The sequence below is a fragment of the Leuciscus leuciscus genome (genome assembly GCF_965113295.1).
Source record: "Leuciscus leuciscus genome assembly, chromosome: 25".
Taxonomy (NCBI): domain Eukaryota; kingdom Metazoa; phylum Chordata; class Actinopteri; order Cypriniformes; family Leuciscidae; genus Leuciscus; species Leuciscus leuciscus.
In genome coordinates this window covers 28,520,003-28,539,553 of record NC_138724.1, presented here as the reverse complement: position 1 = coordinate 28,539,553, position 19,551 = coordinate 28,520,003, and the positions used below count along the sequence as shown (strand labels likewise).

Here is a 19,551-nt window from a genome sequence, read left to right as displayed (position 1 = left end):
TGTGTGTGTGTGTGTGTGTGTGTGTGTGTGTGTGTGTGTGTGTGTGTGTGTGTGTGTGTGTGTGTGTGTTATCAGAGTTGCAGGTGTGGGACAGAACACACTGGATAACACTGGGTCTCTAGAGAGCAGAGAAACATTAGAGAACAGGTCCAGCCGTCTTTAACAGATCAACACCTCCTCTGACTATAGAGATGCTTAAATGAGGAGATCTTCACTGTCCCGAAGTCTCTTCCTCAGAGAAACCCTCATACGACTGGAGAAGAGTGAGAATACTTTTAATACTTTTTAATCCTTATGAAATCTCTAGTCACTATAAACAACAAATCTATGTTTCCAAACAACAAATAGCGTCACACAGGGTTGAAACGAAAAATTTGTATGTGTACTGTCTCTTTAAGAGCCCACTTAAAAAAACGACCAAGTGTGTTAGATGTGTTTCAGAAGTGATAAAATGACTATGCAAATGTTCAATTTAACGTGTTTTAGCGTCAGAGTCAGACTAAAGTGTCGTATGTGGAGCGGAGCAGCTCGTATTCCCCGAACAAAAGGAAAAACGGTTGTTTAGAAAGACAAACAGAAGGCTAACGGATGACAGGAGGAGAAGAGAAAGAGAAAACGGTCCGTCGCAACAGTTAACTCTCCCAGCAGAGCAAGGCATTCTGGGAGTTTTGGCTGTCTGACAAACTGCCTGCGAAGTGACCTGAAATACTCAGTTACGCTGGACGAATGTCAACTAACTCCAGTGGACAATGAGACGTGTTTATTATAGACTGTTCAACTGAACGTGGAACGGCTGTTTAATAAACCATTCTGTCAAACTAGATTTCAACTTCATCATGTCCGCGTGCATATACAAATAAATCATCTTTTCCTTCTCATGCACATGCAGTTTATTAGGAATAATTCAAATTAATACACACTTTTGATTTTATGAGTCTGCATGCATGCATGCAAACATAATTTCAGTTTATTAGGAATAATTAAAATTAATACACACTATTGATTTTATCAGTCTGCATACATGCATGCAAAAATAATTTCAGTTTATTAGGAATTATTAAAATTAATACACACTATTGATTTTATCAGTCTGCATACATGCATGCAAACATAATTTCAGTTTATTAAGAATAATTAAAATTAATACACACTATTGATTTTATCAGTCTGCATACATGCATGCAAAAATAATTTCAGTTTATTAGGAATTATTAAAATTAATGCACACTATTGATTTGATCAGTCTGCATACATGCATGCAAAAATAATTTCAGTTTATTAGGAATTATTAAAATTAATACACACTTTTGATTTTATCAGTCTGCATGCATGCATGCAAAAATATTTTCAGTTTATTAAGAATAATTAAAATTAATACACACTATTGATTTTATCAGTCTGCATACATGCATGCAAAAATAATTTCAGTTTATTAGGAATATTTAAAATTAATGCACACTATTGATTTTATCAGTCTGCATACATGCATGCAAAAATAATTTCAGTTTATTAGAAATAAACACATTTTCAAAGCAATTAAAATACTATTAAATTCAAGCAATCAAAGCCCATTTTATTCCCCATAATGTGACACATTTTACAATATTCAACAAGCTGTTGGATGCAACTTGATGTCATCCTTAGGAAGTTGATGTGATGGTGTGAAGTAGACGTTGCGGACAGTTGTGTGTGTGTGTGATTTGTGTGAATGGCTTTTAGGGTTTTGGTCATTTGCATTCACTGCGGCTTCTGGAGTTTACAATCATGAGGAGAATCAGCAGATGAAGTGTTTCAGACATTAATGCGCACATAAAACTGCATTATACTGGATATCAGAGCAAGAAAGCACACTTTACAAGCAAAACGTTTGCTAAAACGATGAAGCATACTTCATACATCCATTAAAAATGACGAAACACCAGCTGATCGCGTCAGAAATGAAGAATAAATCCATTAGTTTAATATTTTGCATCATTTTAAAGTGTTCACAGGCATTTTGGGTCTGAATGTCATTGAATTATATAATAAAATATTAAAGCGAGCGGCATTTATGGTAAAGAAAAATAAACAAACACACATTTGTGTGTGTGTGTGCAAGCATGTGTGTGAGTGTGAGTGTGTGTGTGTGTGCTTTTACATAATACAATTACTAAAAACGAATGAAAACTGAAGATATAACAATAAATATTCAATATAAAAAAACCGAATAGTATATAAATAATCCTAAAATAGCACTTGTGGTGTGACTTTAGAACAATCATTAATAATTATAGTTACAGTTATTTATTATTATAGTTATCATCCGTGAACGGGCCTTAAGACCAGGAATATGTACTATTAAGAACATGCTAATAAATGTTCATATTGTCGGTCCTACAAAATTTGTATTAATGACGTTCTTGTTTTATCAGTGTGTAAAACGTCATGTAAAAGCCGACATCGCCTTAAAGCCGCAAGACTCTGGTTTTGATCATTACGGGGTCTTTAATAGACATTTAAATCATTTAGTCAGAAACCAGGTTTAAACATGCGAGTGTTTGCGGTGTTTTCACACCAATCCCTCTCTCTCTCTCTCTCTCTCTCTCTGTGTCTCTCGGTGTCTCTCGCCCCGTCCCTCCTCCAGGCTTGGGGTCGGTGCACAAAAGCAGCAGCTCTATCTGCATACGCTCCTCATAAAAGAGGCTTTTGTGGTGTGTTTGGCACACGTGACCCTCAGAGACAGACAGGCCGAGAGACAGACAGCTCCACCTATTGAAGCAGATGAAGCTGGGGGTGGGGATTACTGAGAAAAGCCCCCCGTGAACCCCGTCTCTTTCTCTCGTGTCTCATTAGGTGAGCGCACACACACACACACACACACACACATCCAATACTTCATCACGTTCACAAGTCAAAGTCAGCTTCTCTTCAGCTGAATCCAGGTCGGGATTTAGATGTCAAACTATTAGGATTTTAAACGGGGAAAATGGCTGGTTTATTGTAGACACAAAATATATTACATATATTATTTTTGGAATAAAGTCATTTTATTTGATGATATTGAAGTATTTGTGTTCCCAAGCTCTTGTTCCTCTGTGTCGTTATCGTAGCGCAGGGTTATCATCGTTCACTGCAGTTTTGTTAAATTAAATAAAGCTGAAATGAAATATATTAGATTTAAAACGTCATGAAAATTAGAGATGTTGCATGACATCTACATAAAATAAGAAGTTCAAGTTGAAGCATTAAAAATCATTAGAAGTGCATGATAAATAAATCAATTAAAGCTAAATGGAAACATAAAAACACAGAGATGCACATAAAAATTAAACTGAAATTTTAAAACTGCTGGCTTATTGTGAACTCGAAATATAGAGAGAAAATAGGTTGGATTAATTGAGTTTTAATTAAGTAAATTATTTTAAAAATGACTTTATGTACTTGATGAAATCTAAGTAGAGTATTTTGTAATTGTTTGCTTTTGTTGTGGCTTTTTAATAATTTTTTTAAATATGTAAGAAAACATTATTACAGTAAATATATAAGTAAATCATTTTTACTTGTATAAGTTTTTAAAAGCAGTGTTAGATGTGCATTTAAGTTTAGTAAATATTTTTTTTAAGGCCAAATGTTATATTTTAGAATGTGATATGATTACGAAAAATATGATTGCAATTTATTAGGTGTAAAATGTGGTTAAAATATAGATATATTTTCAAAGGACAGAAATGCCTCAAACACGAGTGTGATGATTATTGCTAAATGTGTTTATTGTGATCTCAAGCCAAAACCAATCAAATGAAGAAATGATCAATATTATTTTATGATCAGAGACATTATTCATTATTGTGCTGTGTCTTCTACAGTATTCAGACGCAAATAAAACTCTCTGCATATCAATGCATTACATATTTGCTGTGATATTTATGTCCTTTATTGTAAAGAAAGATGAACAAGCGCACCTTTAAAACAAACAATTTGCTATTGAAATGCTAAAGCAATAGATGTATTGTTGGAAATGAAGACAGTCAGCATTATGCTAGTGTTTGTTGAGCATGTTGATAGTTAATATGATTCTCTACGTGACGTAACTGAATCATACATCCACTAAAACGCCTGATTCAAACGGAGAAAATGATGAAGAAACGTGACGTTTTAAGCATCCAAATATTTTTGTATGTATAATCATGAAGGATTAGTGCATTATTGCCAAGTTATTAGAAAAAGATGCGTTTTATTCATAAAATTAAAGAATGCATTAAACAAAATGAATGAACCCTCGAAGCTTTTCATCTAAGAGTGTAAATTTGTGATTAAATGTGGCCCATGATGACGACATGAATTGCGTGCAGATGTTGCACTTTAAAGTGGTTTAAAATGATTTACTCCCAGCAATCACACAAACTCAAGCTCTTTTAAATGGCTTTCAAATGTATTTGACAATCATAGATGATGTAGTTGTTGTAAAAATTAGAGCTCGTTTAATGTTAATGATGTTTGCGTTCACACACACACACACACACACACACACCTCAGAAAAGTCTGATTTGTTTGTTGCTCAGAAATCTGTGGGCGACGTGCAGAAGTGCATTTTAATGTGTTTATGTGCAATCAGAGAAACACACAGGTCACGCTGTCGAGTGTGTGAGTGTTTTATCTACTGGGTGTGTCGAGTCACGAGGAACGATGATGATGAAGATGATGATGATGATGTCCAAAAGCACATGTCCGGGTCCGAACGCCACTGGATGTAATGCACTTTGAGTCAGTTTGTCCACAAGCACAATCGATTTTTAAGTGTGTTTATGGTCTCATCCGTTCAGATTCAGAAGTTTCGTGCCGTTATTCACAAGTCAATTGTAAAGTTGAGAGCCACAAAACTCAGGTTCAATATAACTTGCACCTGGAGTTTTTCTTTTCTAAGCTGAGTTTGTCCCTCTCTCTCTCTCTCTCTCTTTATTTGGTTGCAGTGCGCCAGGTCGCGTCCCGTGCCAGCCGAACACAAGGACACACACACTCGCTTTACAGGAAGACCAGCGAGAGAAGACCAGCGAGAGACTCCATGAACTCGATGAGCATCTTCAGCGGGTGAGTCCAGGTTTATGTGTTTGTTTGATTGACAGGTCTCATATCATGATCAACACACGCAACACACTTCAATCTAATTCCTACATTAATTCGTAATTCTTGAATTGCATAAAAATGGTTCGATCAATATCAGTTTAGCTTTGCTCGTGTCATTTATCTACGTTTGAGAAAAGTCACTGGTTAGTTTTTGCAAACTTTATTCTTGTGAAGGAAGAAAAAGCTGAGTTTTTTTGTCAATTAACATTGTAAATAATCTCGATTTTTAGCTCGTCTTCATCAATCGGTGAGTGAATTTGCACATAATGTTTTTGTTTGTTAATGGATAGATTGTCTAAGAAGAAAATAAGATGTGCTTTTATGTGCTTGCTTGTTAAATCATGTGATATTGAGTGAATTTATGATTTATTTATAATTCTGTTTTGTGGAAGAATTATGTGACGTGTTTGAATTGCACTGGATGTGTGTTATATTTTCACACACATCTATTGATTGCATAAAGAATACGTTTTTTATTTAAAAATGAGTTATAAACAGAAAATATTGTGTTATTTGGTTCACTGAATATAAAATATTATATAATGAAAACGTAACTTTTTTTTATGTAAAGTTTTTAAAAAATAGTTTTTATAGTTAATCTAAAAAATAATATTTGGCCAATTTAATGTAATTACATTTGCACACAATTTACTTAAATACTTAAAAGACATTGTTTTTAATGTCTGATTTTTATATATATTGATAGAGACAGAGTTAATCGAAAAATTATTTTTTATAATTTTTTAGTTAAATATCAGTGTTTTCATGGGAAAAAACATGGATATTTTATTGCTTTTTTGTCTTGTTCTTGTCACACACACTCTCTCACACACACACACACACACACACACACACTTGTTTTCACAACGATGCTGTATATTTTCCCCTTACAATATTTTGTTTTAGGCATACATGCATAATAATTATGCATAAATATATTTCATATTTAAGGTGTTGCCACACATTTTAAAGGGGAACAATCACAATGTAATCTTTTATATAACTGATAATGCTACTGAAGTTTTTTAACACACTTAATACAATAAATATTGCATCAAATCTACAGTAAAAATGGTTAGAGTAATAATTTATATTACATAATTGATCAAATTAATTATTAATTCGGCACTACAAACTTTGGCAACACTTTACTTAAAGCCTTCATGTATAATGCATTATAAAGGTGCTAATAATGTACGTCGTATAAATAATTGTAACCAAAGTTAATATTTGCCGATTCCTTATTACATCTGAAATGTATTGTTTGTCATGCATTTTAACGTATTATACTTTCTAAAGGTGTTTTATAACTGTGGTTTAATTTTATTCATGAGATGCATAATTAATGCATTTAAAATTCATTTATAATGCATTATAAAGTATTTCCCAAACGTTCCTTCAAATACCACTCTAGTGTTTTAGATTATGAGAAACCGAATTAAAATTAAAAAAAATTCTCTGAAGTATTGTATCGCTTTCCTTTATAATGTATTTGATTGACACAGAGCATTTTGCATGTAATATTATCGTCATGAGGTTGTTAAAGAGAATTTCAAAGCTTATGCCACTATGAGGAACGCTAACCTGCGCGTGATTGATTCCTGTCTCAGATCAGGTGCGCGCGCGAGAACCCGGTGTCGCTCGGATGCTGCCGGAGGTCAAAGGTCAGCAGCAGTTAATAAGAGGAGCTGTCTGAGGTCCCACAGGTCATTCCCAAGGGGCTGACCCGCATGTCGGCAACACTTAACGTGAGCGTAATCTTTACCCTGTCAAAGCAAACAAATGTCGCACCCTCTCAATTTAGCTTGAACAGCCCCTTGAGTAACGCTTTTGACCCGGGGGTCGTGACCTTTTTGTCTGACCCAGTGGGGAGTCAATGGAGCAGTCCTTTAGGCACGCGTGGAGGTCAGAGGTCAGACCACCTCAAACGGCCTTTTTTTGTGTGAAGTCGGGAAAAGGGTTTATCTGTGAGATTGTGTGGATTTGATGCACAGTCTTAATGTTGCATATTTTAACTGTGTCCAATTTGCATGTTTGAACAGACGCTGATTTTGCCTTCGAAGTTTAATTTTGAAAGTAGAAACAAACAATGCTGCTATTTTTAAGAATAATTTCATGGAAACTCAATAGTATTTATGTTTCCGGACATGAAAGAGAATCTCAGTTCTCGGCTCTCAAAGCTCCTGCTGTCGGCTGTTTTCTTGCTGGCTTTCATTTGTCCAGCATTTCCTGTTGCGACAAACACTTGTGTGTGTGTGTGTGTGTGTGTGTGTGTGTGTGTGTGTGTGTGTGTGTGTGTGTGTGTGTGTGTCGTCCAGGTTACTTACCCATGCGAACGCGGCCTGACGCCACGATATCAAAGAATGCAGTTCTGACTAAAATGTGCAGCAAAACATTTGTGCTAGTTGGCATATTATTTCATTTTCAATGTCCAGTTAAAGTCAGTTGCATCTGATGATTTTGCAAGGACAAGGATCCATGGGAGAACTGTCCAAATATAACTTCCCTTTATAGAGAAAGAAAACTGCATCACATTCCATTGCATCAAATGCATTAAACAAGCCGTTCATTTTAAGGCGAGAAATGCATTTAATTGGTGATTTTGATGCACTTTAATTTACATTTTAATGCAAAAATTAAATGAAATATTTGTTTCATCCATGCATTTTTATTTTTTTATGTGTAAAGAAGAAAACGTGCATCACTTACTGTTACACTCGTTTAAAAAACAATACACACGATTAAGCAAAACGTGTTTTTCACAATGCAATCTTTATTGTTTCCTGTTTGCGTGTGTTTCTCACAGAAATGATCAAGAAAGCATCAGATACGAGACGCTCGCCGTCTACGAGATGGAGGCAGCCGCCATTTTGTGCTGTCCGTGGCCTCAGAGAGGTGACGTGTGTTAGTGCGAGCGTTAGCGCAGCACCGTGTCAACGTTAGCATTAGGTTTTCAACACTCCTCGTGTTCCGGTTGCACGGCATTTATTCATTATTCACTGTGTAATCAGGAATCCGAGTGTGTTTAGCATGTAGCTTCTTTCACACATTTTCTCTTTCCTTCGCTATAGCATTGCATTGCAATGATTGTGAATGAATGCACATTTGAGATTAGGTGTGATGCACTCTGTTGTGTCACTGCGTCGTGCTAACAGGGCCGTGTTCAGACATAAAGGCGGTGTTGAAGTTGGCCAGTAACCTGTAAGTTAATGCTTAAACCGTGCAAAAAAAAAGAAAAAAGAAAAAGCTACTAAACAGAGAGTTTACCTGCTATATAACAAAAGAAAAAGCCATTGCTCGGTCTTTACGGATGCAATCTGGTATCTCTGAAGTTAGAAATGAAATCTAAGCGTGCAGGTTTTTATCTGCCTCCTAGAAACGAGGCCACCGATTGGTCAGAAGCCGTGGCGAGATGTGACGTGGGAGGAAAACGACGGGGTCCCAAACTTAACGGCGTAAAACCGGCCAACAGTTTTTTTTTTTTTTTACACGGACGCATTAACTCTGCGTCGGCCTGGATGGTGTGTTAGCGTGCGAGGACAGACGTGAGCCAGCGCCGAAGGGAATGCGTCGGCCATGTTAGATCAGTCCGAGCGCAGCATTCGCACGTTCAGACACAGAAACACGCTGGTTAAGAAAGAAGCCCCACCTTCTGAAGTGGCACAATCTTCCCTCAGTCCCCAGAGAAACTGCAGAGACAAGTGTTGAGTAAGTCCACAAGAGATTTTCGCAGTTCGCAGGCTTTCTCTCTTTCTGCACTCTCATTAGTCGAGCCGCCAAAGAGGAAGAGCGAAGGGAGAGCGAGAGAGAGAGAGAGAGAGAGAGGGAAAAAAAGTTTGCACAGCGAGTCCGACCCTCGAGGGTTTCGGGCGCGAGTACAAGAGCAAACAGAAAGTTTTTTTTGCTCTGTCCGTCTCCTTTTAATTTATTACAATAGCGCCTGCCACTATTTCAGACACTGGGAAGAAATGAAGGGGAACGAGAGCGACACTTCTCTAACGGTGGGTGTTTGTGCAGTTTTCTTTCCCAGCCTCGCTCGGCCACCGCAAGGGAGGGATTTCAGCAAACGGGGCAGATGGAGGGATGAAGGAGGGATGAACGAGGAGAAGGGAGAGAGAGAGAGGGCACATGAGGAGAGCAGTGTTATAAGGGGCGGAGTCTGTTCGTTTTCCCGCTTTCTCATTGGCTGGAAGGTCAGAGTTGTTGTCTAAATCCAGAGCGGAGATTCTGATTGGTTGAATGTGGGTGTTTCTTCAAGTACTGGCACTTGTGTGAACCAGTGGCTGATTTTTTTATTATCTAACATCCTTTTTTTGTTTAGTTTTTTTTTTTTTGTTAAAGTGCCAAACATCCAAAACTATGAAAATGCATTTTTATAACTATGATTATCTAAACAAAAAGTGAAATGAGCATTGCCCGTTTCAATGTGAAAATGATGATTATTTTTTACATCAATCACAGCCATCTGTTATTCATTGTGGTGTGATTTTCATATTTTGTCCCTGATAAAGGCTAGTATACTTCCAATGTCAATGAAAACCTCAAGATAAATATAATTTGTTCGCAGAATATTTGTACTGTGCATCATTTCCAGTCATTTCTTTAATCATGCAAAGTGTGAAAATATTATTTATGTGTATTTACGATGCTAGTTATGAAATTAAGATTGTCCAAAATTGTCTTAAATGTCATTTCCACCACAGAATGAATGGCCGTTTGAGATGCGGTGGAAATGACAATGTGTGTCCATTGTTTTTGTGAGAGTTTATTATCCTCAAAGTCGAAAAGACTTGCTGGTTACAGGAATAGTTCACACAAAAATCTAAAATCTTTCATTATTTACTCACCATATGCTTCCACAACAGTCGTCCATACGACTCGTGCACTATATTCCAAGTCGTCTGAAGTCATATGAAGCTTTATTTGAGGAATACACCAGAGTTTACGCTGTTATTCAATAAAAACAACGTTGCAACGTCCAGAATTCAAAATGGGAGCTCTGCGTTCGGACACGCATGCGGACCGGTGCCGGTTTTAGAAGATTATTCAGAGATCTATGCTTAAGTGTACGACGCTTGAGTTTCATGTTAAAGTGCACTATTACAGCAAACCTTTAAAGCAACCGAATGAGTGTTTGTGGGAGATCTGGCCAGCTGGTTTTTATGTTCAGAAACGGTGTGGAAGTCAAAAGTTTCAGACAGTTTTACGGTGTTCTTCTGCTGCATTTCTACTCTTTCTTTCATTCTTTCTTTCTTTCTGCTGGGATTATCCATGTGTGTGTGTATGTGTGTGTGTGTGTGTGGGAAAACACACTGAGTCTGCGCGCTGGGGGAGGAGTATCTATGTCACACTCCCTCTCTCTCTCTCTCTCTCTCCCTCTCTCCGTCTTTCTCCTGCTCTGGACTTGCTGCTTTTCCGCCCTCCCACTTCTCTCTCTCTTTATTTGTCTCTCTCTCTCTCGCTCGCTCTCTCTCTCTCTCTCTCTCTGAAGTGCAAGGCCATGTGGGACGTCTGATGAGGAGTTTCACCCCTGTACGTCTCCAGTTTCATATCTCTTTCCCTCTCCCCCGTTCTCTGGCTTCCCGTACGGGTTCCTCGAGCTCCGCTGTCTTCGTGCCGCACGCAAGGTGGAGACCCACTGGAAAGGAGATTTTAGAGCATGCAAGAGGGGGGAAAAAAAAGAAAAGAAAGCTTTTTTTTTGCCACGAGGGCCTCCTGACTAAAGCGCGACAGAGGCTCCTCCACAAACCTGCTAAAACGCTCCCGCTTTTTTCCAACACGTTCCTGAGCTTTTCCATGCACCTGATTGAAGATTTTTTTAGCCAGGTTTGCTTTCACAGAGTCGTATTTTGACACGTTTCTTTTCCCGATTTCAGCGAGCGGGCGAATCCACCTCGACCCGAAGCCCACGCCAGGCCCTTCGGGGTGCCGAAAACCTCACTGACCCGATCCGTTCCCGATCCGTTTCCGAGGAATTCTGGTTTTCCGATGATGGGACAGGTGCCAGTTGCCTCTCAAAAAGGTGTCTGAAAAATCGGTGATCTACACGTTGGGAGTGTAAGGAAAACGCCATGCAACTATGGCAGAAAAAAGTGAAGGATGGTTGCGAAGGGGAGGGGAAGACGCAGAAAAAGCGGATCGTGAAAGAGGAGGTGTGGGGGGGGGGGGGGGTTTATTCAACACTCCTCGGGCCTCCGAGAGCCGATCGCATGTGGACCATTTGCATGCGACAGACACGCTAATTGTGTGTTTGCTAACACGCAGCATTCAGCGAGACGCGCTCCGGTCCGCAGACGGGGTTCACACACGCCTCCCAGACGCCCCGGAGGCCTCCTATTGTTCCAGAGGCCCAGACGATCCCAACCAGAGCCTGTCGAGGGGAACACGGGAATTCCAGACCGGGAAAGCGGAACGGGACGGCTCGAGGAATAGCAGCCCTTTTCTCTCTGCAGAAAAACATCCGAAGAAAAAGAGGCCTGAGGAAAAGCACTGCCTCCGGACGCTGACGTCCTCGCAGATGTGTGTAAGTCACAGCAGTGTGTGTGTGTGTGTGTGTGTGTGTGTGTGTGTGCATGCTTTTTTTTTCTTTCTTCTCCGATGCACAGATTGCTAAAAACATGCATTTCTGAAGGATTAAAACGCACGGATTCGGGTCTGAGTCTAATGACACAAATGTTTGTGCATGTGCAGATTTATTAAGGATCACGCGATATTATTCATAAACGCATGTAAACGCATGTAAATCTATCCGGGATGTATTTCAGATTACATCTGACCTCGTTCGGATGCACTGCAATTTACAAGTATACTAATGCTGATACTTTTCAACCATGTTGAGATGATGCTGTACTGTGTTTGCTCAACTTTTCTTGTTTTATTAAATACAACACAGCGAAAGAGGTTTTTGTTTCATATTTATATTTGGGTCAAAATGTTGTTTTTTAATTTCTAAATGATAATGGGTAGAAGAGGCCTGGCTTCACTCTTTGTATCTCTGGCCTCTGTTGAATCACAGCGGTGGGCCTTTGATCAACTGTGATTTTTATTTAGTGCATGCAATATTTTTTATATGTTTATTTTTAATTGCCATTATATACAGTGATTTGTTTTTAGGTGCTTTTTTTAACCACAAATATTTAAACTTACGAAATGCAGATGTGGTTCGCTCTATTAAGGTAATTTTATTTGCATAATGCATTTAATATGATATAATAATCCTGATTGTTATGCTATAACACATTTATGATTCATTTCATATCTAGAGTTGCTCAGGAGATTTGATTTTTTTTTATTTATAATTTTTACGTTTTAAAGACAAAATGGCATCCCTAAATCTTAAATATAATTCATACATATATATGCATAAGAGTTTTTATCAATTAATTAAAATAATTAATAAGACAGTTAATTTGATAAATATATTCCCTAAATAAGTTGACAATAAATTAGGAATCGTGACCCATATTTATTTAATATTGTAAGAATTCCGGACTGTATTTTCTATAAAGGCTTGTTTTTTTGTTTTTTTTATTAATAATTATCAGACAGTTTTTAGGACAAGAAATGTGATGTTTTGCTGTGATGCATGTGATGTAGATTTATGCCTTCCAGCCAAATACTCCTGATATAACTTTCGTTGTGGGTGTGGAATTATTCAATTGGATTCCCGGATTTTGTGTGTGTGTGTGTGTGTGTGTGTGTGTGTGTGTGTGTGTGTGTGTGTGTGTGTGTGTGTGTGTGTGTGTGTGTGTGTGTGTGTGTGTGTGTGTGTGTGTGTGTGTGTGTGTGTGTGTGTGTGTGTGTGTGTGTGTGTGTGTGGTGTGTGTGGTGTGTGTGTGTGTGTGTGTGTGTGTGTGTGTGTGTGTGTGTGTGTGTGTGTGTGTGTGTGTGTGTGTGTGTGACTTTACCTGTCGTTGAATTTGCTGACTTTGCGACTTGAGAACTGCCAGATCTAGAACAGGGACTTCAAACATTTTTAATTGTGAAATGTGTGTTAGCGCCAAGAGCACACACACACACACACACACACACACACACACACACACACACACACACACACACGGTTAGAAGTACTTCAAAAATACATATTTATTAGAGTAAAAACTTAGCATATCAACTTTAAATGGAATTTTGGGAAAGTTCTAAACATTTGCATCTCGATTGCTCACCCTCAGGCGCACACAGACAGAAGTGCTTCAAAAATACAGATTTATTATGGAAAGAATTTAGCACACAACTTTAAATTTAATTTTGGGATATTTCTAAATATTTTCAAACTCGATTTGCCTCCCTCATGGGCACACACACACACATACACATACACCCACACACACACACACACACACACACACACACACACACACACACACACACACACATGGTGTCTGCAATGAGGGGGTCTCATTCCTCAGTAGTTTGGGTTTCAGTGTGTGTGTGTGTGTGTGTGTGTGTGTGTGTGTGTGTGTGTGTGTGTGTGTGAAGTTCAAGTCCACCATTTTGATGCAGTGTGTGAAACGAGCTCTATCGATACTTCTAGTCAATATGGATAAAGAAATGACTGACGAGATTAAACACACTACATTTTAAGACACTCGTCTTCTACTAAGCGAGTTTATTTACTAAAAACACACACACGTACACAAACACGCCTTTTTACGCAGTCGTGATTATTTCATTTTTATCATTTTAACACTTTTTAAATCTGTTTGCATTTATTTTGTGCACATTGTTGAACACAGAAATACTAGCTTACATCAGTGTTTACACACACTTTTACTTACTTTTTCATTTGGATAAAAGAGATCCATAGATTAAATAAAATATGTTTTTTTGTTTTTTTACATCTAAAAATGCTAAAGTTTCGTTTAAGGTTTAGAGTTCGTCTATTTGAATTATAATCAATATAAAATGTATAATTTTATGCTAAAATAGATGTGTGTGTTCTTGCGCATGTGTGTGTACTCACCTTTTTTTAAATGATAATTTAAAAAATATTCAATCTCCAACTAAACTTGCAAACGAACAAAGATCAGAATTGCAGATATTATAACATACGTAAACCTTTAAGTGTAGGAGTGTATTATTGTCTATTAGATTGTGTATTGAAGCCAGTTTAGTCCCAAAATAACCAGAATTTAATATTTCACGGTTTTTATGATACACTGCACATTTATTCTATCTCAGTTTATTTTTGGTTTAATCCGTTTAAGTATTTTTAATCCTATTACATTCGTATTTGTCTTTGTTTCTGCTGTTTTGCATGTAATGTGTTCGGGACATTAACAGTGTAACTTTAAATATACTGCAAATATATATATAATACGCTATTTTAAATATGTTTATACGCTATTTTGAATTATATTGCATCATAATTTCTCCAAAGTCCGAACTTTTCCCCACAAACATCAGGATCATTTGTGTTTGCTGACAGATTTATTGCTTTTTATAAAGTTGTCATCGGCAAAATAGATTTACGCATCTTTCCGTGTTTTTGCAATATGCACCAAATGTTTTGAGGAAAAGTGAGACAAAAGAAAGAGTACAAGAGTGTGCATGTGCATAACTTAATATTAATATAGACTAATACAGACCCGTCGTTTACATGTTTATCAAGCTCATATGCAAAACTGGAGATGTTTTCTGAAGTTAGAGTCGTGAAAAAGTATATAAAATAAGTATCATTGGCTTTAAAGGTCACAATAATATTTGAATTTATGTTTAAAAATACATTTTCTTTCTTAAAACACTCACGTAATAAAGCATGTCAAAAAACACACATAACTTGTTATATAAAATATATAAAATCATATTTTTGGGGGGAAATCATCATTCATATTAAAAGTTTGCATGTGAATTCATTGGATTATACAATACGATTATACTGTATTTCTTGTTTTATGTTATGGCAACTTATATATTTATATTTGTACAAGCTCATGTTTAGTTGTTCATAAATTCAGAGCATTCAAACGCATCAGAAATCGTTTGGCATTTTTCCAACTAACGTTATGCCGGTTTAATTTGCAGAATTGCTCGATTGAAAATGCGCAGGACGTCTCTTTGAATGACACATTCGCATTTTATCTCTTGATTCACATCGATTTGAAGCATGATCTATTTTTTTTCATGATCAGCAAATTTAATAATCACTAATTACTTCACCTTTTGTTGATCTTTGATCAATAATTCACTAAATAAGTCTCTGCTGGAGTGATCAATTAAGCATATTGATGGCTATGGTTCATTAAACACATAAAAAAAATGTACGAGCAGCGTGATTTAATTATTAAAAAATAGATGTTGTGCTTTAAAATGCATCTCACGTGGATAAAGTAAAGTGAAATATCACGAATACAGCAGTAACTGAAATATTATATGTATAAACTGTACTTTTTTAAGCAAACAAATGAATTTAAGTCATTTTGCAAAATTATAATTATAATTTTTTTATGTGTTTTTCCATAGGCAGAGGGGAAGCTTGAAATGGACCAATCGAGATGCAGTGCTGCACAGGTCAGTACGGATATTATTGTGAATAATAATAAAATCTTTAATTTATACAATAAATGCCTGCGCATTTAACAACTAGCCCACATGTAGTCACCTCACTGGATGGTCTCTCCTTTTAACTTCAGTCGGTGTTACACTGAAATGCATTGATTATTTAATTAATTACTTAATATATATTACCGTTTCTCGGAGCGTGAGATGAATATAATGGGCTTTGAAGGTCTTTTGCACCTGACAGTGGCGCCCTCTAGAGTCCGGCCCTGACACTGCTGAACCCGGCCCGAGATCACAATAATCACAAAGCACATGTCAGAAATTCACTGTAATAGAGTTAAATCATCACTATTCGGACGGGACTAGTTTTCTAAACAATGTTTGAGTTACAATTCTTATCACTGTCATCTGTGTTTATAGTGCGTTCACGTAATTCAATTGTAGAAAGCGTTCACGTCCTGGTAGAGCTTGTAATAACATCTTGAATATTCTCAGAGCTCTTGCTCGCACCACCTGACCACTGCGGATTCATTTAGGCATCGATAGAAATACATAACATATCTCGATGATAATTACGACATCGGCATGATCATCACAGAGATGAGAGTGTGTGTGACAGAAAGTGCTGGTCTTTGAATGATTTACTTATCGATGCAACTCTAATTTAGCTTTAAAACCCTATTGAAAGTGACACGAGTTTATAGAATTGGTTGTTTGTAATAAACCCACGTAAGTGAGCATTAAAATGGCCTAAAAACAATGGCTCTATTTGAAGACGCGATAAATCCACTTTGATTCATTTGAGTAAAAATGTGTTTTCTTCGCCAAGAAAGTGGCAAGATGAAAACCACAATTTTCTGTTTAAAACTTTCACATAGCATATTTAGGTTATAATAACATAAAAAATTCAAATCCAGATTTTGATTTTCAAAGATTTATTATAAAAACGGATTATTTTTTCCGCAAAATGCAATAAATTCATGACACTTTTTTTTTTTTTTTTTTAAATGCAATCAATCCATTGAATCAATATAAAAGTTATTTTTCATATTTAAACAGTTGATCCACATATGACAGCCTCTGAACTCGATCAATACTAATCTTATATACAGGCACTGGACTAAAATACATTCAAACGAAAAAATAAAATGATTAAATAGATTGTATATCGTGTTTTGGAAGATTTGTGAGCAAACAGGTCAAAAAACACTCGAGGAGAAGCGTTAGTATAAAGCCCTGTTCGGATGGTACTTGTTTCTAATGGGGTCGTATAGTATATATTCAACATTTGCAGGGGCTTGTTGCTGATTTTATTGCGTGAATCCATAAAGTCAGTGTTTTTCTCCCAACACCTGTGTAAAAATCCCCGGCCGAATGACCTACTGTTTTTGACAAACACCAATCACATGCTGTGATTTAATCTCTGTCTGAATCCACATCTCTGAGAAGAAGAGATTCACTGTTTAAATCCTTTTTGACCACTGGATGCATTTTAAAGATCTAGCCTAGACTTTTTATTACTGAAATGCTGGAAGAACAGTATTATTTCATATCACCGACTCAAAGGAGAAAGAGAAGAAAAGTAAACATTTGAAATGGGCTGTAACTATGCCAGTAATATACAGTAAAAATATACACCAAGCAGCTTTATGTTTACCTCGTGTAAGTAAGAGGCTGTATTCACTTATTTCCTCTTATTTCAAATCATTTTGAGATGAAAATACAAGACAGAAAACCATTTTAACTATAGCGCATCTCTATTGCCTTCCGAATGGGGCTTTAGGAAAACACGGACATGGATTCGGACAGGATTTAAATCAGAAAGTATGCCTGTGAAACATGAACTTCTCTAACGTCCTCCATGAAAACTAGTCCAGTCTGAATAGGGCTTTTAACAGCATCACTAAATGTGTGAGTAAACGGAGAACTTGTTGAGTCCGACAGAGTAAGACGTCTTCCAGCGCAGCCGCTGTTGGACGTATTTAACAGATTTAGGAGGTTTTGGTTGGATTAAAACGAACCCCGCGGACGAGAGCCATGTTTTCAGGGGATCTCGAACCACTTCCAGATTAAAGCTGCAGTCGGCAAGTCTGGCAGATTGAGGGGACTTAGCTGAAATGTTGAATGTTTACAACTCTCACGCCCCTCCCCCGCTACCAGCGAGCACCCTCCCATCGAGTTCGCGCTCGTCAGTGTGTGTGCACCAGATTTTCCGTCTCTCAGCATCGATCAACACCATGGACTCGGAGGTAGGCTAATCTACCCATAGATAGCAAGATAGCTTGTTAGTAGATTTTCTCTCTGCCATCACGCTTCATACAATCCATCACACCTGCGAACTTCAGGCGTGTGTATGGGATACAAGCGTGCCGCACAAGCTCTGAAAAGTGAAGCCAAAACGTCTCGATCGCCCCCCCCGGTGACTGATCCTAGTATAGGTCATAACCTCCCCGCGTTATTCAACGGGACTTGAGACCAAGTAAACTACACTTCAAATATCTTTTTTCCAAAAGTGGTTTCTGTCATTGACTGTAGTTTTTATCACACTGATGTAAATTCAAGTGTTTGTTTTTAAAATAAGTTTGTTTTTAGTTCGTTATTTGATGCTATAAAAACGGTGGTGTGACATCATGATTGAAAGCTGTGATTGACAGGTTCTCTGAGCGAAGTAGTCACTGAAGCACCAACAGACTTTTTTTCAGGATCTTCGGAGGACTTGAGGAGATTGGAGCTTTAAATTTAATATCTAAATTTCTATAATTAATTATTTCACACCGAGAGTGAGGGGGGCGGGGCCTTGATTTCACGGCTTTACTAATCGCTACTGCGCAGACTCAAGCCCCAAGATGTCAGCGCCATATCGGGACACTGGCGGCTTCACTTCTCACGAATGGAAGAGAGCGAAGGGGCGTCGTCCATATTTTTTTACAGTCTATGATGTGATATTGTAACGTGCGCGAGGGGGGAGGGGGGATCTGAGGCGTGTGCGCGACCTGTGATTGGCAGTCAGATCTCACACAGCCCTGCACTGATTGGACCAGAAGAACCGGGAGCGGTGGATTGTTGCAAAACAAATAACAGGCTCCAGGTGGAGGTAGAGGCACGGGTTTTTTCTAAAACCGGCTGATTTATATGTTGTTCTGTCGGTTTCAGTGAATATGATCAAAAAAATCTTGCCGACTGCAGCTTTAACTCTGGTGCGGTTCGACTGAAGTTCACACTCGTAGTTCGGGTTCGCTTGGTTCGAACCAAAAAAGAAAAACATTTGGTTCTGGTCTGCTTAGCGTTCACATTGGCATTTTAAAACCGAACCTAAAGGCATAGGGATATATTCACAACCTGGGGTGTGTTTCCCGTACACGCCGTAACTCGCTGCTTCACTACTATAGTGCGATGATGCATCGTTGAAGAAATCAACTAGCGAGTCACGACTGTTTCACAAAACCATATTGTCGCAAATTGGTCGTTCAACCACGTTGGTTAATGATGTCTGCATGTGTTGGAGTAATAACTACTTTTAATGAATCTGTTTGAGATCAAATTAACGCTAGATGTTTTGCTATAAATTACAGACATGCATCTGAGGACTATTTCTCATTTTTCTCAGTTATTTTGCTTTATTTCCAGATTCAATCATAGACTCGTTCTTACACACTAGAGCTCGTTCACACATGCGCACTCTTCAAAAACTACACTTTAAATCTCTTGACAAACTAAAAGACGTAAATGACATTTGTATGTATCTTAAATAAAGACACAGGTTGTACTGAATGTCAGCTTGCTTATTTTGCTCAAGATAAGGATTTATTGAGTCCACATGTCATGCAAACTAGAAACTGCTTCTAACCACAGGAGATCTGTCGTTACACACACACACAACTCTGCGATGCTGTTTGCGAATGTTTGTTGGAACGATGGTTTCGGGAAACACTGACTCGATGAACT

General features: G+C 37.7%; 1 protein-coding gene across 12 annotated transcripts in view; it reads left to right on the top strand.

Moving 5' to 3' along the window:
- Window positions 1-19,551, top strand: part of LOC309491277 (uncharacterized protein) — a 55,129-nt gene that overhangs the window by 16,530 nt on the left and 19,048 nt on the right. For 2 of the 12 annotated variants that reach the window (XR_014202978.1, XR_014202980.1), the window contains exons 1-2: window positions 9,304-11,626; window positions 15,568-15,615. Coding sequence is in view for 7 of the 12 variants with exons in the window: in XM_082160787.1 (XP_082016913.1) it covers window positions 11,183-11,626; window positions 15,572-15,615 (488 nt within the window). In the remaining 5 variants the exon portion in view is untranslated. The other 10 variants (XR_014202981.1, XR_014202982.1, XM_082160785.1 and 7 more) reach the window with 9 other exon arrangements.